Consider the following 25,935-nt stretch of genomic DNA (forward strand, 5'->3'; position numbering starts at 1 on the left):
ATGTTCTCACTGCTGAGGTGAAAAATGTTGTGTACTACACGAGATCAAAGTTATTTACATCTCGTGCGCTTTTGAGTCCCTTACTACGCTCAAGATTCTAAATTAGATTCACTCGCTACGCTCGTGAATCTATTATAGAATCTTTCGCTTGCACGGGACTCAAAATAAGCACTCGAAGAAATATCAAACTTTGATCTCTTGTTGTACAAATAACTATTTTTCACACTTGTCATTTTACCAGTTGTCTTTTTATGTTATGCAGTCAGCAGCAGAAGTTGTTAAGCGGGCAAGGTGTTCAAAATTACCTGGACACGCTCTTATTCTCTTAACAGTAAAGTCGCGTCAAGATCATTTTGAACACCTCGCCCGCTTAGCAACTTCTGCTGCTGACTGTATACTATGGTATTCCTCCATTCAAATACATCTAGCTTATGTACCTACAGTAGCTGTTAAAAATAATAAAATTGACAGTAGACATCAATAGTTATACTTACCAAGGCACACAGGGCTCCACGTAGCTCCAGTGCGGTTTGGTGACCTCACACGCATAGTAGACAAATATCTAACGCCTACTAACCTAGCGAACACGAATAACATCACGAGTGGTATTTTCTTTATTTTGTATATCTGGGTATATCAACTTTTTCTTGTGACTCGTTGCCATGGTTACGTTCTCCTGGGTCACTCTTTAAAACCTGAATTTTAGGCATTTAAATTCACCAAACACGCTTTTTTGTGATACTTATAAACCCTTTCCATTGAGGGTCGTCTACCAAGCGTGTCAGAAGGTGGTGTACAATGTCTTCTAACAAACTATGCTACTATTGTCTCTTGGCTGACCGGACAGAGTAACAACAAGATATAGTTGATCCACCCATCTGTAGGGTAAGGTTTTCATATTCAAAAACATGGCTCACACGCCAACATCATTTTTTATTTTCATTATTTTCAGCACATCTCTCGACACTTTTTTTTAAATTACAGGCGATCTAAGGCTGAAGAATGTATTTTGCCATTTTCAAATGCGTTACAACATTTATAACGAATTACCAATAATTCCTAATAATCAAAATCACATATAGAATGAAATTCACATTAATATGAGACTGACATATTATATGTTTTAATAAAATACATTAATATGTATTTTATTAAAACATATAGGGCGAACATTACATTACATTTTCAAGGTAAGATTATTTTGTATAGTTTATGACGAAAATATTTATCATAGTTTTTAAACACTGATAAATTTCTATGCAATTTTGCATATTCTTCTTTCACTCTGTTTACTGACCAACAAAAATAAGTCTTATAAATTAAATTCATGACAAAACTATCCTTGGTGGTGTTTATAAACTATTGCGACAAAATATTGCGTACGCAATGTGTTGCAAATTTCAATGTTTAGTTCTTTTTGGAATTTAATTCCAAAAATCTACCAAAATGTAGTTATTTACGTTAAACTGTTGATAGTTCACAGTACATATGATATGGTGCTACTTTTCCGCACTAGTGCGATAATTAGCACATTACGTAACTATGTCGAAAATTTAAAGGGCCACATGTACTGTGCGTTGTACGATACATGTGCGAATATTACGCACTTGTATCGTAGTGTACTACTTATGTCACAGTGTTGTTTTTGAGAACTTTAATAGATTTTTAGTATTAAACTATTTTAGGCATCTCTGGCCACTCGCTGTGTCAGTGTATTAAGGTCTAGATTACAACTAGGTCTAGCTTAGCCTAGAACCCGTCCTGATAGGGCTTGGAATCCAGCCGTGCTTGCAGGACTTCTAACTGCCTCCGAGCTTCGCAGACGGGGAAATTGTTTAACTCGTAGTACTGCGGAGCTATCTTTAGGAGCCATTCCGCTGGAAACGAAAATTATATTCTTAGCTAAGTATATGCATAGAGAAAAAAAGCAACAACGGTTGCACTCCGGGAGTGCAGATAGAAGTGAAAACTCGCCTCACTATGTTACCGACGCCCGGTAACACGATACATACGTTTAGCGGAGGTATTCTATTTATTTATTATATATTATTATCATCCTCAAATAAGATCACACTTTTTCATTGACATGTTTATTTACATACTGCCATGACAACGTCAAATTATTTGAACATAGGTAAAGAGTCTCGAAAAGGAGTCCGCAACATAAATGTCTAATAACATTGAGTTTTTCTTTATTGATTTAAATGCCATCTAAATTATGAGTGGCCACCTTACGGGGCTTACGGTCACGTGATCGCCTTACGCCCCGTACGGTCACGTGATCGCCTTACGCTGTCTTGAGTTTATCATTTTTTCCCCACCTCAAAAAGTGCCCAGCGCCGCTAAAGAAGTTTTCACTTTCTAAAAATACATAGATTGCTCAGTTGCTCACTCCATACATCAGTTTTGGTACCAAAAAGACTATTAATTTCAGTGTCTACATCTATTGTGTATGTCACCGTAAAATTGTAAACACTCGTCAGATTATAATCTCGCTAGTTAAATTATAAACTGACGGTAGGGAAATTATAAACTAACCTAACCTACGTTAGATTATAAACTAACGGGTTCACAATCTTACGGTGTCATGTATAAGACTTTGTTGTTGAGCATAAGACTTTCCGGTCGGTGCTACATCTATTGTCAAGTAGCAGTACTGATAGTTCCGCTACTCGATGCTAGATGTAGACACTGAAATTAATAGTCTTTTTGGTACCAAAACTGATGTATGGAGTGAGCACTCTTGTCTTACTATATTTCTCTATGCTATATGTCACATTCTAAAAGTCCAGGCCCCGTAGACAAGATGCCAATCGCTAACGCTACGTAGCGAACGAAACGCAACTGTCACTGTCGCACTAATATGGAAGAGTGATAGAGAGACAGCGATTCGATGGCGAAGCGCAAGCGATCGTCACCTTGGCTAGGCCGCCAGGCCCCGTAGCCAACATGCCAATCGCTGTCGCTCAGTAGCGAACGAAACGCAACTGTCACTGTCACGCTAATAAGGAAGAGTGAGTGATTTTTGCGATTTGGGGGTTGGTCCCATAGTAAAAGTTGGTCAGTATAATCCCAGAACCTCCCTGGCAACGGGAATGCAGTTATTTTTTAGCCACCCTGTGTATGTATTTGGTTATATAAATATTTATAAGCGCTGGTGGCCTAGCGGTAAGAGCGTGCGACTTGCAATCCGGAGGTCGCGGGTTCGAACCCCGGCTCGTACCAATGAGTTTTTCGGAACTTATGTACGAAATATCATTTGATATTTACCAGTCGCTTTTCGGTGAAGGAAAACATCGTGAGGAAACTCGGTGACTGTCCTGATGTAGTTCTTGGTGGTGAGCACGAACTCGTTGTAGATGACCCAGTCAGGCTTGTGGTCGAGGCACGTGGAGGGGTGTAGCTGTACTATCTGTCCCTCTCTGCACTGTCAGTACTCACGCTTGATGTCGGTGACTGTCCTGATGTAGTTCTTGGTGGTGAGCACGAACTCGTTGTAGATGACCCAGTCAGGCTTGTGGTCGAGGCACGTGGAGGGGTGTAGCTGTACTATCTGTCCCTCTCTGCACTGTCAGTACTCACGCTTGATGTCGGTGACTGTCCTGATGTAGTTCTTGGTGGTGAGCACGAACTCGTTGTAGATGACCCAGTCAGGCTCGTGGTCGAGGCACGATCTGTCCCTCTCTGCACTGTCAGTACTCACGCTTGATGTCGGTGACTGTCCTGATGTAGTTCTTGGTGGTGAGCACGAACTCGTTGTAGATGACCCAGTCAGGCTCGTGGTCGAGGCACGTGGAGGGGTGTAGCTGTACTATCTGTCCCTCTCTGCACTGTCAGTACTCACGCTTGATGTCGGTGACTGTCCTGATGTAGTTCTTGGTGGTGAGCACGAACTCGTTGTAGATGACCCAGTCAGGCTTGTGGTCGAGGCACGTGGAGGGGTGTAGCTGTACTATCTGTCCCTCTCTGCACTGTCAGTACTCACGCTTGATGTCGGTGACTGTCCTGATGTAGTTCTTGGTGGTGAGCACGAACTCGTTGTAGATGACCCAGTCAGGCTTGTGGTCGAGGCACGTGGAGGGGTGTAGCTGTACTATCTGTCCCTCTCTGCACTGTCAGTACTCACGCTTGATGTCGGTGACTGTCCTGATGTAGTTCTTGGTGGTGAGCACGAACTCGTTGTAGATGACCCAGTCAGGCTTGTGGTCGAGGCACGTGGAGGGGTGTAGCTGGACTATCTGGTTGTCCTTCACGGTGAGGTAGTGCCCCGTGCGCTCTAAGTGGGCAACCTAGAACAAATAATTTAATAATATATTATAAAATTATCAAGTAAAGCTATTCAACAATGTTGTCTGCCTAATAAATTTCTTTGGTGTTATGACACAGGGTTTTGACAATTTGATGATATTTTTAGGGTTCCGTACCTCTAGTGTTGAGTCGCTCACTCGTGAGGCACCTCATTTGTACCACTCATTTTGTTAATTTGTCGCAGTACTTCGTACCGCAAAAATGTCTTACTTCACTCCTCTATTCATTTTACTTGATTCTAAAATTATCTTTCTCCTAAAAGTTCTATTCTTAACGTCCAGAATTGCACTCCAATTAAATGTTACTATTTATTTATTTATAAAGGAAGTGATGAATACATAAATATGTATATACATTAAATATTTTTGTCGCCGTTGGAATTAATGGAATAGTCGACGCTGAAAATATGCTAGTACCTCACCTCATTTGAAGTAAGACATTGTAACAGCTCATTTTAGAAAATGAGGTACTCATACAAACTCATTTTAAATTGATGTCCTACCCATCACTACGTACCTCAAAAGCAGTGGTCGGCAACCTGCGGCCCGGGAACCTGTCACTTGCGGCCCGCGAGCCTCCCTGGCTATTTTGTATGTAATATTGACAAACGACAATGTCTGATAAAGTCATAAATATTAGCAAAGTGCGGCCCGCGTCAACTTCGTTAACTACTGTGGCCCTTGGCTGCTAAAAGGTTGCCGACCGCTGCTCAAAAGACAAAAACGGAACCTTCATAGGATCACTTTGTTGTCCGTCCATCTGTCTGTCAAGAGTCTTTATCTCGGGAACGCGTGGAGGTATCGAGTTGAAATTAAAATCATATATTAGAAAGTCTACAGGTCCTTGAAGCTGTGAAAAAATTATACTTTTAATTTACGTAAAAAAAGATACGGCCGTTTATGCCGCAAAAAACGTATATTTCGAGACTCTCAAGGGAATCAAAATTGATAGGGTAATTCCCGTTGACCTAGAACTATGAAATTTGGCAAGCATTATCTTCTTACACTACAAGTACAGGGAAAAATCGGAAAACTATAAAATTGTTAAAAATTAAAGTTACGGAACCCTCGGTGGTCGCGCAGTCAAATATAGGTACAGTTACCTGCATGAAAAATCCATTGACGAGCGCTTTCCTTATGTTAATGTAGTAGTCTTTGCTTGTGAACTCTGTGCTTGTCCGCTTCAAATTAAACCTGAAAATGAATAATACAAAATTAGCATTACTTTTTTAGGGTTCCGTACCTCAAAAGGAAAAAACGGAACCCTTATAGGATCACTCGTGGGTCTGGCTGCCTGTCTGTCACAGCCTATTTTTTTTTATGCTCATCGCTCGTAATTAAATATCTTATACTGTCTGCAGCTTAGATAGATGGCGTTGTACGGCTCCATGAGTTGGTGATTAGCAAACTCATTCACTTGTAACGTTAGTCATAGTCAAGTTTCATACTTTTTAACGCGAACTGGAGAGATATATCTATATATTTGTTATTCCAGGGTGGTTAGATACTTTTGACGCCCATTGTAGTCGCCATCAGATATATCGGACCGATCAAGGCGTTCATAAATATCTGAACACGGCGCTTAAAAAACTTTTGAGTTTTTTAAGTCTCGAGTCGAGTTCTTTACCGAGTCTTTTTTAAGAGCAACTCAAAAGGACTCGAGCCTCCGAATAAAGACGCCATCATCCATTTTATAGGGTTTTCTTGAGTAACATAGGCATTATTGTATGATATGTGTACTTAGGTACACGAATTTTACATCTCCTAGATGAAAAGAACTCGCGCTTATAAGTCTGAAATACTGAGTCGAGTCTTGAAGCAGACTCAAAGGACTCGAGTTTTAACCACGTGCCGCCCACCACCATAAAAAATATAGCCAAGGAAATTAGAACCTTGTTGTATTTTGAATTAGGTTGAATTTAATTTGTTCGAAATATTTACGAGACTAATGTAAAGCTACCTACTTTTTTTTAAATTAATGTTGACATTCCATCGAAACTAAGCGCTGGTGGCCTAGCTTTAAGAGCGTGCGACTTTCAATCCGGAGGTCGCGGGTTCAAACCCCGGCTCGTACCAATGAGTTTTTCGGAACTTATGTACGAAATATCATTTGATATTTACCAGTCGCTTTTCGGTGAAGGAAAACATCGTGAGGAAACCGGACTAGTCCCAATAAGGTCTAGTTTCCCCTCTGGGTTGGAAGGTCAGATGGCAGTCGCTAAAAACTAGAGCCTACGTCAATTCTTGGGATTAGTTGTCAAGCGGACCCCAGGCTCCCATGAGCCGTGGCAAATGCCGGGATAACGCGAGGAAGAAGATTCCATCGAAACTGAGTGTACATCTAAATGTACATTGGGCGGCACGAGGATAGATTAGATTAGATTAGATTAATTTATTTCTTATTGAAAATGTACATTAAATTTTACATGTCAAAATAAAATGCATTCACAAAAAGATCGTCACAACACAATATCAATAATAATAATTTGAATAATAATCTAAAAAATAAAACAGTAATATAATATATAGCCTGACCAGTAATATATGATAATTGTCAAGAGGGCGCTGTTATTCTCATGTATAGGGTGACAATTCAGTGTAGTATGAAAAAATTAGTTCCAGTGAAATTCCGCAACATGGCGCACCCTCAATAGATCCTGGTTCACCTATAAAACGACCACTTTCTATAAAATAGAAATGAGTAAACAGTAAAGTAAAAAGTAAAAAAAAAAGTAGAAAAAAAATACTAATAAAAAAAAATACTAGATAGGCAACACTAGTAGAGACGCCACATGTTCTAGCGTACCTATCCATGATCCTGGAGAGTTGTTGGCGCACGTTGTCTCCAGACTTCAGTGAGCGGTAGTTTATGAAGTTATCGTAGCACCAGTGCGGGTCTTCCATGTCTGAAAGTAAGTAGGTATGGTTTAGGTATTGCGAAAATTCAATCTTGTAAGTCTAATATACTGAAGTGACCAGTAATTAAAATAAAACTATTAAATTATAAATTGTAATCGCGCACGATATATAAAAAAATATATCATGCGCGGCGCGTCATCGTGAGCCTTGTGGGAATGCACGAAGGTTGATATTGGTCTGTACCCGCGCGCGTCAATTCACGTCGTTTGCAGACTAATCGAACTAAATAGGGAGTATTACTGCAATGTGCATGTACCAAAACTGATGTATGGAGTTTATTATTATTATTATTATTGGGGTTTTGTGGGCCTTTGAGTGTCGCTTCGACCAAGCTATGATCTATTGTGACAGCCCTTTAAAGTTCACTACTGATGCCCGTTGAATCCAGGAAGCTCCAGATTCTTTGGGCCGTAATGCTCTGTACCTCATAGGGTTCCAGTATGTGTCGCCCTAGGTAGGTACTTCTTTTGGACATTAGTGGTCCGCAGGAACAGAGAATGTGCATAGCAGTCTCCTCTGACTCCTGACAGAACCTGCATGTCGCATCTTGTTTTTTCCCTATTCGGAACATGTGTTTGTTCAACTTGCAGTGTCCAGTCAAAATTCTAGTCACCGCGCAAGTTTTGTGTCTTTTGAGCCCTAAAAGCTCCTTAGCAGTTTTGCTGTTGAACCCTTTGATTAGAGCTTTCGAGTGTTCTTGTCCTCTAACGAACTTCCACCAATCGATTGCTCTCGCTTTTTCCATGTTGTTGAGCAGAGAATATGCGTCCCGTTTTGTGATTCCACAAAACGGTTCTGGGCCGACCAGGGGTGTGTCTGCGCCCTTCCTAGCAAGTTCATCCGCTTCTTAGTTTCCGTTAATGTCGGAGTGCCCTGGTACCCATCTAAGTATGACTTTGTTGGAGTTAGCCAGTGCATTTAGGTTTGATTTACAGTTCTGGACTAGTTTTGAGTTTGACTCAAGAGATTCTAGTGCCAGCAGAGCAGCCTGGCTGTCTGAGTTGATGTAGATATGCTGGTGTCTCAGGTTTCTATCCAGGTTGATCTCCGCACATTTGTTGATGGCGAAGACTTCTGCCTGGAAGATTGAGGCCTGTGTGCCCATGCTGACGCTAGCTCTGAGCTTAGGTCTCTCACCATAGATCCCACATCCTACATCATTGCCTTTCTTGGAACCATCCGTATACCAATTGAGGCTTCCCTCTTCGACGAACATTTGGTCGTTAGACCATTTGTCTCTAGGAGGTATTTCTACTGTGTACAGTTTAGTGAAGTGACATTGAGTGTGCGTGTCATCTGTGGGCATGCTAAGGGTTCTATTTGCAAAAACCCAGGCCTTTAGTTTGGTTAATGCTTGAGAGCGCCATTTTGGCCTGTTTAGCGTGCAGACTGTAGATGCACTGCTTGGCCTCCTTTTGCACCTGCAAGTGGAGTGGTATAATGTCCAGCAGTGCATCTAGGGCCGCCCCCGGCGTCGAGGAGAAGGCGCCTGTTGCTGTTAAACAAGCCGTGCGTTGCAGGCTGTTTAATGTGTCTATTGCTGTCTTTTGGCTGGTTTTGTTACACCAGACTGCGGAAGCGTAGGTGATAATTGGCCTCACTACAGCTGTGTATAACCACATAGCAATTTTGGGTCTTATGCCCCATCTTGCTCCTGCCATGCGACAGCATGACCACATGGCCATTTTCGCTTTTTGTATGATGTTTCTCAGGTGAGGGTTCCAAGTTAACTTTTGGTCGAAAGTGACCCCTAGGTACTTGACCTCGTCTGAGAATGATATTATTTGTCCATTAAGTCTTGGTTCTGTGAGCTTTTCGAGCTTCCGTTTTCTTGTGAATGGTACTATCACGGTCTTGCTCGGATTAATGGACAAGTCATTCTCTCGACACCATTTGAATATGGTGTTTAGAGCTCCCTGCATTATGTTCGATATCGTGTGGAGGCAAGGGCCTTTGACGATGACTACAAGGTCGTCGGCATATCCTTGTGTGTCATAGTCTTGGCCTGACATGATTGCAAGAAGTTGGTCCACTGCTAGGGTCCATAAGAGTGGGGATAGAACGCCTCCTTGTGGGCACCCTGTATGGAGTTAGAAATCTATGTATTTTTTTCTCTATGCTTATACATACTGTGACAAATCGTAACTCGGCTATCTGCCTCTTTATCGCTAGAATATGCAAGAGTGATAGGGAGGTTAGATAACAACATTTTGACTATCTCGTTTGCGGTAGACAGATTGTGACGGATTGTGGAAGTGGCGCCCCGTACGTAGAGTAATATTCCTAATTGGGTACTTTCCTCTACATAAAATAAATTATTTCGCACCGTGCACGAAATAAAGCACCAGATAATTATTAGAAAAACATAAATAGATGTTATTTTTAAACACAATTTATATTTAATAAATCAGATAGAAATATAAAAAGTAGGCGCGTTGACCGTGACGTCACTACACACGTTTTCATATAAATCCCATATTAGCAAATCGTTTTGACAGTTCTAAAAAAGAAGCTGATTTGACTAGTAGGAAAGTACCCAATAGCCTACATGACTAATTTTTTTTATGGTATCAATCGATCGGGTTTGTTTTTAGGATCAAATGTCTATATGGGACCCATTGCATTAAAGTAACACAAAAGTCAGGAATTGTAGTCAAAGGCCGACAGTCGCACTTCACTCGCGAAACGCCCTATACAAAACGGCCAGAGGCCGTGACGTCAAGGTCTCTGGGAGCCCATCTTGTAGTATGGACAAAACAAGAAAATTGCGTTTTTGTCGGTGAAATATTGCGTTTATGTATATAGTTGCTATACAATATTTTATTGCATGAAATGTAAGGAATCGAATGGTACCCTTACTTTTATCGTTTTTGGAAGTTAAAAAAAAACTTAAATTTTGAAACTTTCAGCTCCTGTATTTTTGTAATTTTTCAATATTTTATTTTAATATCCACATTATTGTGATAAATTGCTCGTTTGCTATCAATTTGACTAGATTTTGTTATAAAATTCAACATGTGTCAACATCCCTATTATTAGAAAAACATAGATAGCAGTTTTTAAACACAATTTCTATTTAATAAATCGGATAGAAATATAAAAAGTAGGTGAGTTGACCGTGACGTCACTACACACGTTTTCATATAAATTCCATATTAGCAAATCGTTTTGACAGTTCTAAAAAAGAAGCTGATTTGACTAGTAGGAAAGTACCCAATTGCCCCCATAAAACCGGGGTATGATTTATTTATTTATTTTTATTTAAACTTTATTGCACAGTAAAAAATGTACAAAAGGCGAACTTAATGCCTGAAGGCATTCTCTACCAGTTAACCCTCGGGCCAAACAGAGAGCAAGCAGTAATAGGTGCAAGAAAAATTAAAAGTACGAACAGTTTAATATTAAACATATTTTTTTATGTTGTACAACATACTATTTCAAATATACATATTATTATTGCTATAATATACTTACTTATACATACATAATATACTAATATATATATATATATATATATATATATATATAAATATAAATAAATATATACCTGCTTTAAAAATTTTATGAGACTTAGCTAAGACTTTTCTAAAAGATGTCTGCGCAACTTGATTTTAAACAGATGATTGGGTATGATACTGACTCTGCTTGAAAGCGTGGTACACGTTGAGGAGCGTGAGGTGGTCCCCGTCGATGTGTGCGAAGCGCATCTTCGCCTCGTCCGCAGCCTTCCGCGCCTCGTTCGGCCGCACGAAGCATTGGGGCACTGTAACCACAAAATAGATACAGTACAGAAGTCAATCACATGTATGTACTTCACTTTTCATACCTACGCTCGGCGGTCGCTCTAGGGTTGTCAACTATGATTTATGCACAAAAAACTATCGTGGTAGTGGCACTCGTATCTAGTAGTGGCCGGGGCGGGGTGCTTACCTACCTACCTAACTGTTCTGTTTGACGTTAAAACGAACCATCGAAATACAAGCAGATACCTACTTACCTCTCTGAAACCACTGGTAGCTTAAAAAACGACAATTCACCGTTTAATGTTGAATTTAAACAACCGTCCACTCAACAGTTATAATAACTTTTTTTTTTGTTTCTCCATTATTGTACAAAAAAGTTCACAGACGCGTGTCTCAAGCGGATGACACTCGCGGTCGCACTGGTCCCAACCGGTCCGAGATATCGTGTCTGTGAGCAGTGTCTATGTGTGCGTTGCTCGAGCGCACTTTGTATGTACATTGATTTCTGTACTGTATCTGTTTTGTGCTGTAACATACAAATTAAAAATAATCTTATTATTTAAGCCTGTTTGATGCCTATTTATGGCCTGTTAAGCCGCGGTCCTGGATTCGAATCCTGGTAAGGGCATTTATTTGTGTGATTAACACAGATATTTGTTACTGAGTCTTGGGTGTTTTCTATGTATTTATATATTATATATATCGTTGTCTGAGTACCCACAACACAAGCCTTCTCGAGCTTACTGTGGGACTTAGTCAATCTGTGTAAGAAAGTCATATACCAATATTTATTTATACACGGGTCGATCGCGAATTTATTTTATTACATTTATTTACCGACGTTTCGTTTGCGAGTTAATATGTGTTCAAAACGCGAAAGTTTTAAATATTATATGAATAATGTTCTCTTGAAGGTAGTTATAATTCTAATTCTCTAGAAGTCTAGATAAAGGTAAAATAAAAAACGGCCTAAAATGGTTCGTCAGGAAAATAATTAAGCTATCGATACACCTTATCATAGACTAGGAATCCTCTAAACTGAGTTTAGAGCATAGAAGGTAGCATCCTATAGAAGTGGTCTACGCGTGCCTCCGTGAGGGACAAAACATATAAATTCGACCAATCATAGCGTCGCATTATGGTGGGCAACAAATGAATTCGACCAATCACGGTGGTCAATTTACGGTGGGGAATAAAACAAGATGTGAGACTGTGACAAGGACAAACAATAATAGCGCTTTCGCTGCTACTCCTACTGAAAGATACATAAGACTATCCCGTTCTGTCAGTTATCCCCACCACTCATGCCCAATCCAGTTATACTAGATTCATGGTTTAGAGCAATTATTTCATGAAACTGCAAAAATACTGGGGTGCGGGGGACGAGGTGAGCGAGTCCCGTGCCGTGATTGGTCCGTTCAAACACACGGACGTCACACAAAGACACTTTGACTCGAAAATGGAGTAAAACTACCGTATATTTGTGGCAGAGGGGGTAGCGCTATTATGGTCAGTCTGGAGGATGTATAGTCTGTGCACCTTATAAAACAAAGTTCCACCCAAGCGAAGCCGGGGCGGGTCGCTAGTTGAAAAATAAATATTAGAGATGCAACGGATAGTTGTTTGGCCGGATACCGGATATCCGGCCCGAACACTGGCCGAATATCCGGTATCCGGCCGCCGGATATTCGGCCGGCGGAACTATACCTATATATTGAGTTTTGCAGGTGCGCGTCGTGCAGGTTTCGACCTGTTTCGTAGTGAACGTTCGCGCGGACACATTTCTAGGATAGTAACGAGTTTTATCATGTCATTACGTAGTAAGTTCGTTTATAGTTACAAGTGCGCGCGCGTATTTTTGTGTAAACAAATAAGTGTACTGTGTGACATTGGTTAGGTACGTATTCCTTTCTATCTACTGTGTCGTTAGCATTATGACCGTGACTGTTTTTTAGATTCCATTTTTTACCCCAAAATGTGTTAATTTTACTATCCGGTAACCGGCCGGATAGTAGGTCACTATCCGGTATCCGGTCGGATAGTAGGTCACTATCCGGTATCCGGCCGGATACTAAAATAACGGCCGGATAGGCCGGATACCGGATAGTAACCGGATATCCGGTGCATCTCTAATAAATATGACTAACGACCCGCCCCGGTTTCGCAAGGGTTACACAACCGTTACAAATTATACATATAAATAAACCTTCCTCAAGAATCACTTTATTGACAGGTGAAAACCGCATAAAAATCCGTTCAGTAGTTTTTGAGTTTATAGCGAACATACATATACACAAACAGACAAACGGGGCGTGGGACTTTGTTTTATAAGGTGTAGTGATAAGAAAATATACAAATGCTTTCGGGAAAGAAAGCTACAGTGTAAAAATTGGGAATGGCAGAAATCGCAACTTGGATAAAACTATTTCCGAAAAATACTAGGTATAATATAAGGTATTTACTATACCCAATTTTTAGGGTTCCGTACCCAAAGGGTAAAAACGGGACCCTATTACTAAGACTCCGCTGTCCGTCCGTCTGTCACCAGGCTGTATCTCACGAACTGTGATAGCTAGACAGTTGAAATTTTCACAGATGATGTATTTCTGTTGCCGCTATAACAACAAATACTAAAAACAGAATAAAATAAAGATTTAAGTGGGGCTCCCATACAACAAACGTGATTTTTGACCGAAGTTAAGCAACGTCGGGCGGGGTCAGTACTTGGATGGGTGACCGTTTTTTTGCTTGTTTTGCTCTATTTTTTGTTGATGGTGCGGAACCCTCCGTGCGCGAGTCCGACTCGCACTTGGCCGGTTTTTTTGCCGACGCGATATATCGTCCGAGAGACTTCAAGGATTAATGATGTCATTAATGTAGAGTCAGCAGCAATAGTTGCTAAGCAGGCGAGGTGTTCAGAATGATCTTGACACGACTTTATTGTTAAGAGCGCCACATTAGCGATTTGCGAGCGAGTTGAAAGCGAGGCGAGCGCGCAGCGATTTCGCTCCCATCCCAGTGTGACAAGTACGCAGCGAAATAGTAGTATTAGTACGTAGTATCAGGATATTTTTAAACTCTACCAATGTTACTTAATATCAGATTTTTTTTTTTATCTCTATGTAACTTAGTAATGCATAATATGTATGTTTAATTCTAGAGATAGTTCGAAAAGTGGATAATATGTGTAATACAAGTGTACTAATTTTATGATACTGACTACATATGTATTAACAGTATAAGTGTCTTGGCTATAGCTGTACACTTATACTTAGTGTTTACCTGAATAAAGAATAAAGAACTCGCTCGCAAATCGCTTAATGTGACCGCGCTCTAAGAGAATAAGGGCGTGTCAAGGTAATTTTGAACACCTCGCCCGCTTAGCAACTTCTGCTGCTGACTGTATGTTGTTTTCACTCTAACATTACTTACCCAACAGCATGGCTGTGATGAAGAGAATCTCATTGGAGCAGTTGTGAGCATCTTGGCCAGTTTGAGGGTCCAGAGGGAACTCCGCCATCACCGAGGTCTGTCAGGTTGCTATATGACTACAGGCTCCACTCACCCGACAGCATGGCTGTGATGGAGAGGATCTCATTGGAGCAGTTGTGAGCATCTTGGCCAGGTTGAGGGTCGAGGGTTAACTCTGCCATCACCGAGGTCTGTCACGTTGCTATATGACTACAGGCTCCACTCACCTGACAGCATGGCTGTGATGGAGAGGATCTCATTGGAGCAGTTGTAAGCATCTTGGCTAGTTTGAGGGTCGAGGGGGAACTCCGCCATCACCGAGGTCTGTCAGGTTGCTATATGACTACAGGCTCCACTCACCCGACAGCATGGCGGTGATGGCGAGGATCTCGTTGGAGCAGTTGTGAGCATCTTGGCCAGTTTGAGGGTCCAGAGGGAACTCCGCCATCACCGAGGTCTGTCAGGTTGCTATATGTCTACAGGCTCCACTCACCCGACAGCATGGCTGTGATGAAGAGAATCTCATTGGAGCAGTTGTGAGCATCTTGGCCAGTTTGAGGGTCCAGAGGGAACTCCGCCATCACCGAGGTCTGTCAGGTTGCTATATGTCTACAGGCTCCACTCACCCGACAGCATGGCTGTGATGAAGAGAATCTCATTGGAGCAGTTGTGAGCATCTTGGCCAGTTTGAGGGTCCAGAGGGAACTCCGCCATCACCGAGGTCTGTCAGGTTGCTATATGACTACAGGCTCCACTTACCTGACAGCATGGCTGTGATGGAAAGGATCTCGTTGGAGCAGTTGTGGTTGCAGCTCGCGATCAGCATTTTAGCCAGTTGGGGGTCGAGGGGGAACTCCGCCATCACCGCGCCGAGGTCTGTCAGGTTGCCGTCGTCATCTGGAAACCCATTATCACTGTGTTAACTATCTTTTGGCTGCAATATAGCTTGGAGCATAGAGAAATATAGTAAGACAAGAGTGCTCACTCCATACATCAGTTTTGGTACCAAAAACACTATTATTTTCAGTGTCGACATCTAGCATCGAGTAGCGGAATTATCAATACTGCTACTTGACAATAGATGTAGCACCGACCGGAAAGTCTTATGCTCAACAACATAAGACTTTTATTATTTTCTCTATGCTTGGAGTCAACAATATATTGACAGTAACACAGCAATCATTGGCAGACCTTATCACGTTGGAATAAGGTTCACGATCACTTCGTGAAACCCGATGGACAGATGCCTGTGGAAGCAACAGATACAGATTCAAGTATCAAAAAGTCGGAAGCAACAGATACAGATTCAAGTATCAAAGTGTCGTAAATTATAAAATTATTATAAATTATAATAAAATTACTGTGATCTAGCCATGAAAATTTACCGTGTTTCGATTAAAATATTTTCGAGTATTTTGTTTCATTGCGAAAAAAAACTTTCTAAAATTTTCGTAAGATTTATTAAATGACTAGCGACTCGTCCCGGCTTCGCACGGGTAAACCTTAACAAATTATACACCTAAACCTTCTTTAAAAATCACTCTATTGATAGGTAAGAACCGTATGAAAGTTTTTTTTTTAGTTTATCGCGAACATACAGACAGACGCGGCGGGGGACTTTGTTTTATAATTTACTAGCGACCCGCCCCGGCTTCGCACGGGTAGTTCAACGAATTTACACAACACCTTTACAAATTATAGCTGGTCAAGCAAATCTTGTCAGTATAAAAAGGCGCGAAATTCAAATTTTCTATGGGACGATATCCCAGCGCCCACATTTTTTAATTTGCCGCCTTTTCCTACTGACAAGATCTGCTTGACCAGCTATATATACCAAAACCTTCCTCAAGAATCACTCTATTAATAGGTGAAAACCGCATAAAAATCCGTACAGTAGTTTTTGAGTTTATCGCGAACATACAGACAGACCGACGCGGCAGGGGACTTTGTTTTATAATATGTATTGATAAGTTAACTTACCCAAGGCAGCCAGATAGTTGAGAAGCTCCAATGCCCTCATTAGGGTCTCCGGGGCAGGCGGGTCCATGAAGTCAAAATGCACCAGGTCGTCTATGCCCAGCTTTTTCAACTGCAAAACTACAGACCCTAAGTTCGATCTGCAACGGGCAATGCGGGTGGCATTAGTTCGCTGCACCATACGATACGTGTACACCGGTTGCACGGACATTCATTAGCTATAATAAAAAAAGCGGCCAAGTGCGAGTCGGACTCGCCCATGAAGGGTTCCGTATTTAGGCGATTTATGACGTATTAAAAAAAAACTACTTACTAGATCTCGTTCAAACCAATTTTCGGTGGAAGTTTATATGGTAATGTACATCATATATATTTTTTTAGTTTTATCATTCTGTTATTTTAGAAGTTACAGGGGGGGGGGACACACATTTAACCACTTTGGAAGTGTCTCTCGCGCAAACTATTCAGTTTAGAAAAAAATGATATTTGAAACCCCAATATCATTTTTGAAGACCTATCCATAGATACCCCACACGTATGGGTTTGATGAAAAAAAAAATTGAGTTTTAGTTCTAAATATGGGGAACCCCAAACATTTATTGTTTTTTTTTCTATTTTTGTATGAAAATCTTAATGCGGTTCACAGAATACATCTACTTACCAAGTTTCAACAGTATAGTTCTTATAGTTTCGGAGAAAAGTGACTGTGACATACGGACGGACAGACGGACGGACAGACAGACAGACAGACAGACAGACAGACAGACAGACAGACAGACAGACAGACAGACAGACAGACAGACAGACAGACAGACAGACAGACAGACAGACAGACAGACAGACAGACAGACAGACAGACAGACAGACAGACAGACAGACAGACAGACAGACAGACAGACAGACAGACAGACAGACAGACAGACAGACAGACAGACAGACAGACAGACAGACAGACAGACAGACAGACAGACAGACAGACAGACAGACAGACAGACAGACATGACGAATCTATAAGGGTTCCGTTTTTTGCCATTTGGCTACGGAACCCTAAAAATCAAATAAATCATTAAGAAAGTTAAGTTTTTACGCGTAATTTTACACTATAGTTGGTCAAACTTGTTGTCAGTAAATAAGAACCAAAAAAAACTGTAAGAGGGGAGATACAGTGAATGTTCGTGCAACTGGTGTTAATAAGTGGTACTAAAAAGAATAGAATTAATATATAATTAAATTAAACAAAAAACTTCATGTTACAGGCATAAATTTGGATCAAGTGAAAGTATTCTATTCTTTTTAGACGCAACATCAATTCGTGATTGCTATAATTTTATTTTTATCATGTTATATCATTATTTTTAATTTTTACAAAACATTTTGTTGCCCCTTATATATGATGATTATGTCTAAAATAGTAATTAATTACCAGTTTATGATGACCCATTGTTAGGGTTTAAGCTAGTCCCCAGAGTTCAGACATTGTTATCTAACACCATTCATTACAAACCATAGTATTTTTAATTAATCTTTATAAATATTTGTATTTATTTATTAAATCTTTATTGCACAAAAGAAAAACCTTATAGTATAAAAGGCGGTCTTAATGCCATAAGGCGTTCTCTACTAGTCAACCATTCGCAGGTTTTCTTACGATGTTTACCAAAAAACTGGTGATTACCGAATAGTTTTGTTTCAAGGCGAAAATTTGGTAAGAAGGTTCGAGTCCCAAGGAAGGACATAGGATACTATTTTAGCATAGAGAAATAAAGACAAGAGTGCTCACTCCATACATCAGTTCAGACTATTAATTTCAGTGTCTACATCTAGCATCGAGTAGCGGAACTATCAGTACTGCTACTTGACAATAGATGTAGCACCGACCGGAAAGTCTTATCTCAACAGCATAAGACTTTCCGGTCGGTGCTACATCTATTGTCAAGTAGCAGTACTGATAGTTCCGCTACTTGATGCTAGATGCTAATAGTCTTTTTGTTACTAAAACTGATGTATGGAGTGAGCACTCTATGTATTTTTTTCTCTATGACGCCGGGAATCTCCAATCATTTTGACCCGAGGGCCACAGCCAGGCCTCCGCTTACTTTTCGAGTGCGGGATTGTATGAAATTTGTCATTTTTCGCTGGCAAAAGCTAGGTAAATATCAGGGATGTTGCGAATATCCGCATCCGCATCCGCAACCGCGGAACTTTCGCATTATTTTCAACATCCGCATCTGCATCCGCATAAAATCGATGCGGATTTAATGCGGATGCGGATGTGGAACAGGTCGGTACAGGAACGTCTTAGCATCGGCGTAAGTGCTAGACTGCTAGGTAATTTAGTCATTAGCCAAAAAAACCTATTAGAAATTAGCAGTCAAGCGTGAGTGGGACTTAATGTACGGAACCCTTGGAACGCGAGTCCGACTCGCACTAGTCCGGTTTTTTGAAATAAAAATTACGAAAATGTAATATTTGACGTTTTTTATGTACCTATCTTGACATCCGCGGATGTGAGCCATTAAAAATCCGCATCCGCATCCGCGGATGTCAAAAAATCGGCATCCCTGGTAAATATAGCCCCCGCTACTACCAACCCAGTCACCTCAAGATCTCCGGGTAAGTGTTGTCCTGCATCTCATTTTTGTAGGCCTTTTCGGTGTAGAGACGGAAGCACTTGCCGGGTCGGGTGCGGCCTGCGCGGCCGGCGCGCTGCTGGGCTGACGCCTGGACAGACACAGTTATATTATAGTCACAGACAATCCAACCTCTAGACATAGCATAGTCGCCCTACCCCCTCTGCCACACATACGGTAGCGTTAACCCTTAAATGCATAGTGATGCATTTATACACACAACATAAACATCAAATGTTATGCATTATTAAACAAATTCTATTTGTTCTTGTATATTATTTCAATAGTAAAACTAATAAATTTTCCGAATTATTACATAAATTTACGCAGTATTTTAATTTATAAAAGTTACATTTGTTTATAGACGAAATGTCGGAAAACTTGGAAAAACCTGGAAGTTGATGATTTTTAGTATGTGATTTTGGGCAGATTTTTCGGGGTTTGTAATTATTTTATATTTAAAAACTTTATCATAGGTATATCACAAATAGTGTACCTTTCTAATGGTAGTAAAAAATTTCATATATCTATTACTGAAAATTACATATTTACATAAATATGATTAAGCCAATTCAACTTCTAACACTGATTTCGCAGTGAAAATCGAAGTTATATTTTTTTTACTATTTTTCCTAGAATCGGCAAACAATTATGTGATACATATATTAATTTCGGGCTAAAAGAAAAAGTCATGCATTTAAGGGTTAAGCTTTGGATTCCTCCGAAAACGGTGCCGTAATATGACGGCCGCTATATAGCGTTGAATGACGTCACTAGAACGTTGTCTATGTAAACAAGATGGCGCGGTTTCCTAGACGGCGTTACGTTACGTTGACTGTCAACGTAACGTAAGATGACGGCCGTCATGACGGTGTCGATAGTTTCGTGAACGTTTTATTAGATAGCGGTGACGCCATTTTGAATAAATGACACGAGATTTGAATAAATGATTTCGTACTACGATTATTTTCCTCTTCTGATGATATTTCATCCTCCAAGTAAATTATAGATGGTCAAGCAAATCTTGTCAGTAGAAAAAGGCGCGAAATTCAAATTTTCTATGGGACGTTATCCCTTCGCGCCTACATTTTTCAAATTTCCCGCTTTGACCTTGGTGGATGACGGTGTGTTATGACGTCGTGGTACTTTCCACATGTCGCCACCGTTAAGACGGCCGTCTTTTGCGGCCGCTATATGACAGCCGTCATATGACGGCACCGTTTTCGGAGGAATCCAAAGCTTTACTCCATCTTCGAGTCAATCCTGTGCCGTGATTGGTCCGTGTCTTCGAACGGACCAATCACGGCACGGGATTCGCTCACCTCGTCCCCCCCGCACCCCCGTATTTTTGGCAGCATCGGTTTCATGAAAGAATTGGCCTAAGCTCAGTCTAGAGGTTGGATTGTCAGTGATTATAGTTATATTGTTATTGTTAGACGCTGTTCAGCGTCATGTTCTAGAAATGTGCTGTTTTCAAACAATGACTATGTAAGCAGTGTACATCCATGGAGATCACATGCTCTCAATATCAGACCATTTTGGATTTAGTAGAGTCTGTGCGGTAAGACAAGAGTTGTGGAATGTATGGGGCCCAATACATTTTACGACTCTTCTCTTTCCGAACTGACGATAATTCTACAATGGATAATTGTGCCATGACACCATGACTATTGGCCTGATTCGAACTTTAAGATACGTCAAAAATTTGCTAAAGATACGATATCTCAAACAAAGCAAAAACGTCGCTTTTGACAGTGAAATATTCGATCCATGTCGTATCTTTAGCAAATTTTTGACGTACCTTTAAGTTCGAACCAAGCCGTATCCTAAAGCCAAATTATCTTTATTTAATGTTGAAATTTAAATGATAATTTGTTTTCCACAATCTGTAAACACTACAAATTATGTGACGTGAACTTTACAGCTTATTTTTAGCCTGTGCAATTCATTAAATTCTAAGGATTTTTTTAACTAAATAAATATTTTGTACGATCGTAATAATTACGTATAGTTTGTAGCTTTCTAGTAGACCCCGAAGGTTTATCCTATTGTCTATTGTTCAGTAAAACCGCACGTGCTACTTACCTGCAAAAAAGGGTCCTAATTATTCTATTTGGCACCTGAGCGCGGGCTAGTCCAACGCTCAAAAAACCAGTGTAGGTGCGCTCTCCGATAACGCGCCTTTGTTACGCATCTCGATGACACATTTTAGACTGGTTCTGTAGCGTCCGACTCGCCGGCACTCAGTAACCGAAGTACCGATTTTTTATGCAGGTGGTTGTGGCACGTGGCACGAGCGGTTTTTCTTAACAATAGACAATAGGATTAGCCTTCGGGGTCTATTAGAAAGCTACAAACTATAACAGTGAACAAGTGATGCTTCTTACCTTACTAATAGGAGACACCAATAGAGACTCCACTCTGATGCGAGGATTATACACCTTCTGTTTTGCAAATCCAGGGTCAATCACGAAGACCACTCCGTCAATTGTCAGCGAAGTCTCAGCAATATTGGTCGAGACAACCACCTTTCGTCCTATCGCTCCATTCGACCTGTTCGGAGGCGCTGGTTCGAAGATCCTTTGCTGCAGATTCGGCGGCAAGGTAGAATATAGCGGTATACATTTCAACTCTCCAGCATCCGGTCCTAAATTGTCTATTTCTCTTTTAATTCGCTTGCAAGCGTCTTCAATTTCTTCTTGTCCAGTCAGGAATAGAAGTATATCGCCAGCGATCTCTTCGCATATATGAATTTGGACTACAGTACGAATGGCTGCTTCTAAATAGTCTCGTTCAGGCTGCGGTGTGTAGAATATCTCTACAGGATGAGTACGACCCGGTACGTTCATGAGCGGAGCGTTATCGAAGTACTGCTGGAATTTACCGGCGTCTAACGTGGCAGACATGATAACTAGCTTCAAATCTGTGCGCTGTTTAATAACCTCCTTTAGCACACCCATCAAAATATCTGTAGCCAGCGTCCTTTCGTGAGCTTCGTCAAGTAGAATCACTCTGTATTGATCTAACATAGGGTCTGACATGGCTTCTCGCAGCAACATACCGTCTGTCATGTATTTGAGTAAGGTGTGCGGTCCGGAGCAGTCTTCGAAACGGATGCTGTAACCGACTTGCTGGCCGAGAACCACATCCATTTCTTCAGCGACTCGCTGAGCTACGGACATAGCGGCTACTCTCCTCGGCTGTGTGCAAGCGACACCTTTGGATTTCCCAGCAGTGACGGCTGCAAACTCAACGCTCCACTGTGGTATTTGTGTGGTCTTGCCGGAGCCAGTTTCGCCGACTAGCACGACGCACTGGTGCGTGTTCAGGAGTCTCATGAAGTCGTTTTTGTACTCCCACACAGGGAGCCCGAGCCGGCGCCGAAGAAGCTCATGGTAGCGCTGCGAGTGGGGGAGACCTGAGGAAAAAGAATTTGTTGGAAAATGGAGCTTGATTTAATTAGACTTTATAGAATTGCATCGTATGTGTGTGTATAAAAAGCCTTATTTACTGTGTTCCAGGGATCGGATACCGGTATTTTTTGTATCGGAACGGAAACGGTATTTTTTCATTCTTTGCTAATTACTTTATTTCTAATTGAGCAATAATAATACGAAGTCGTAACCTAAAAACACAACTGAGTCCTACATTTCGAGTATAAAATAATTCGAAAGATATGGTTATTTCTAAGTTTTTGTAAAAAACCGGTTTCGATCCCAGCAGGGGTATTGAGTGAACACAGCAGTGTTCACTCAATTTCCCGGTGAATGTCGCTTTTTATTTCTAGAACTAGCGAACAGTTGGCTTATCGTAGAATACATAAGATATTTAACTAATTTTTGTATGAAGAGATGATTTGTGTGGAGCCAGATTAAACATACTTCTGTTTATAATTAAGTTTAAAATTAAAAAAGGTGTTTGATTGAAGTTTTCCCTTCAAAACCAGAGTCCAAGATTGTATGTCTTGTGTGAGTGATATTAAACTTCATATATGCTTTATTTTATACATAAAATATTGTGTCATCCATCATCATCAACCAATAAAAAACATTTATTTTCATTGCATCATAAGTACAAAATTTTCCAGAAAGTTATGAAATAATAATATGTGACATTCCATGGGAGAAGGTACCTTATGGCGGCTGGCGCTTACGTCGCATAGAGCCGCAATAGTATTGGATCGGCGTCTCAACATTTTGCCATTGAAAAAAGGAATTCTCTTAATTTTAGGATTTTGAAGACTAATATTTTGTATTATGGGCATGGCTACCTACCAGTTTACTTTGACTTTGTATTGGCGTAATACCACGTTGGTGGCAAACAAGCATACGGCCCGCCTGATGTTTGCAATGACCATAGCCTATGTATGCCTGCTACTCCACAGGAGTTACATGCACGTTGCCCTTTAAAAACCTTTTAACCTTTTTTATTTTACTTTGGATTGGTAAGAAAAGGACATGGTGTAGGTGCACCATCATGCCAATTGCTAACCTCTTACACCGGAACAGGCTTATGAAATATTTTTTAGCTTGTAAGATTTTTATTATTGTATGTATGTTAGTTTGTAAGGTATGTATCTATGGGCCTTAGTTTCCTGATAATAAATGATATTTGATTTTGATTTTTTGATTTTAAGGCCCAGCCATACAAATGAAAAACTCAAATTTGCCATTGAAATTTAAACCTATAGTGTAGAACAGTGTGTTCCCCTGCAGGGGTTCCGCAAGAATTTAGAACACTATGCTTTCGTCGCCTCGATAAAATTTTACTATGCCGCCACCGTATTGTAGGGTTCCATCAAATATTTCGCTTTCCAAAAGGGTTCCGTCGAAAAAAAAGATTGAGAACCGCTAGTGTAGAAAATAGAGTAGATTTTGCAATGTTGGAAAATTTAACGAAACAAAGCAAAAGTGACTGTTCCATTGAAATAGGATTCAAATCCATCAAACTGAAGAGGTACTATAGGTAGGACCTTGGGCCTTAGGAGGATAGAATATTACTAATTTACCTGTAAGCGGATTGACTCCCGGCGTGCTGGTGGCAGTCGGCGGCATGGCAGAGCCCAGTGTAGCCCCACTGTCCGAACTTTCCCCCTTCTCCCCTTTAGCGGCCGCGGCAGCCGCCTTTTCCTCTCTGAAACATTCAGTTGCATATTTCAGATTTTTAATAAGAAGTGCGGCCGGTAGGTAACTATCAAAACAGTCAAACAAGCTGCTTTAGCTATAAATTCGTAAGGATAATTAATGACATCAATAAAAATCCAAAGAAATTTCATTACGAAAATGTTATAGGCACTAACGTAAATGGAGCGAGTATGTATATCAATGCGAGAAGAGGAACAGAACAGAGCGATTGCCTTTGTTATAAATGTATAACTGATTTGTTGAAAAAACACGGAAACGAATCGAGGAAAGTGTTTTACGCAAAATTATACAAATCGTTGGATCGATGTAATGACAAAACAAACCGGTCAAAGAGTCAAGCTGCCATCAAAACCTACGACACGATGCCAGAACAAAACAAATTTACTGATTTTTTAAAGTTATCTATTCCAAATAAGTAGCCTGTCCAAAAAGAGACGATATGATTGTATTGTGGACTGCATTTCTTTTGAAACATGGGAAAAAAGTGATAAATCGAGCATGGCACAGGAAAAATAAACGTGCTACTAACCTTTTCTTTTTAATGAAGGGGTCCATGACTTCGATTCGTCGTTTGGACATTTCAGACGATACACATAAAACGCGGGGTTTAAAAATACAGTAATTTCTTTTTCACCACTCAATAATTTCACGGACCAACAAAATGGCGACACACACGAAACGAGGCAACATCGACAAAACTACACTTTTTTTATAACCCCCAATTTAGACTCTCGCGCGAGCCACGAGACGAGCCGCGAGCCACGCCACGAGACGCGAGTGTAAGCGGTGGGCTCGCGGCTCGTCTCGTGGCTCGCAAGCTCGTCGAGCTAATATAATTTAAACACTAACGGCACGGCATAAGGTTTATAACCGAATGACAAGCCGAACGAGAGTGTAAAGGGCCCTCCATACTCGTGCGTGAAACGCGACGCGAAGCCGCGAACGCGAGTGTGGCGTCGATTTCGCAGATTCTTCACGCCTTCGCGCATTGTTCCCCTTTTTTTGTCGGTTTTTCGGCCCGCGTCAAAGGAGGCGCGAAGCGCGAACTAGTAAGACTCCACACTACTCACTACTTTGGCTGATCAGTTATGCTTTGGATTCCTCCGAAAACGGTGCCGTCATATTACGGCCGCTATATAGCGTTGACTGACGTCACTAGAACGTTGTCTATGTAAACAAGATGGCGCGGTTTCCTAGACGGCGTTACGTTACGTTGATTGTCAACGTAACGTAAGATGACGGCCGTCATGACCTTGTCGATAGTTTCGTGAACGTTTTATTAGATAGCGGTGACGCCATTTTGAATAAATGACACGAGATTTGAATAAATGATTCCGTACTACGATTATTTTCCTCTTCTGATGATATTTCATCCTCCAAGTAAATTATAGATGATCAAGCAAATCTTGTCAGTAGGAAAAGGCGCGAAATTCAAATTTTCTATGGGACGTTATCCCATCGCGCCTACATTTTTCAAATTTGCCGCTTTGACCTTGGTGGATGACGGTGTGTTATGACGCCGTGGTACTTTCCACATGTCGCCACCGTAAAGACGGCCGTCTTTTGCTGCCGCTATATGACGGCCGTCATATGACGGCACCGTTTTCGGAGGAATCCAAAGCTTTACAAGATAAATATTAATTATATTATATAAAGCGGCTATAATTTACAGTTTTACAACAAAACAAAATGGAAAAATAGCCACAGCAAGTATGATGCCGTAGATAAATGACAGTTAAACTCG

At 40.8% G+C, this 25,935-nt stretch overlaps 1 protein-coding gene across 2 annotated transcripts; it reads right to left on the reverse strand.

Moving 5' to 3' along the window:
* Window positions 1-1,689: 1,689 nt before the first annotated feature.
* Window positions 1,690-24,882, reverse strand: LOC134659509 (putative pre-mRNA-splicing factor ATP-dependent RNA helicase PRP1). 2 transcript variants are annotated; one of them, XM_063515166.1, is made up of 11 exons: window positions 24,721-24,882; window positions 24,056-24,180; window positions 21,435-22,465; window positions 19,017-19,138; window positions 16,421-16,557; window positions 15,200-15,337; window positions 10,867-10,989; window positions 7,114-7,213; window positions 5,411-5,501; window positions 4,127-4,289; window positions 1,690-1,877 (listed from the first exon to the last, which is right to left on the reverse strand). In XM_063515166.1, exons 1-11 carry the CDS (start codon window positions 24,768-24,770, stop codon window positions 1,750-1,752), a joined length of 2,208 nt encoding a protein of 735 aa, XP_063371236.1. In that variant the 5' UTR covers window positions 24,771-24,882; the 3' UTR covers window positions 1,690-1,749. The 2 variants fall into 2 exon arrangements, with proteins under 2 accessions (XP_063371236.1, XP_063371235.1); XM_063515165.1 differs by lacking the exon at window positions 1,690-1,877 and having other exon boundaries at window positions 3,705-4,289.
* Window positions 24,883-25,935: the final 1,053 nt, after the last annotated feature.

Source organism: Cydia amplana, chromosome 25 (assembly GCF_948474715.1).
Source record: "Cydia amplana chromosome 25, ilCydAmpl1.1, whole genome shotgun sequence".
NCBI lineage: Eukaryota > Metazoa > Arthropoda > Insecta > Lepidoptera > Tortricidae > Cydia > Cydia amplana.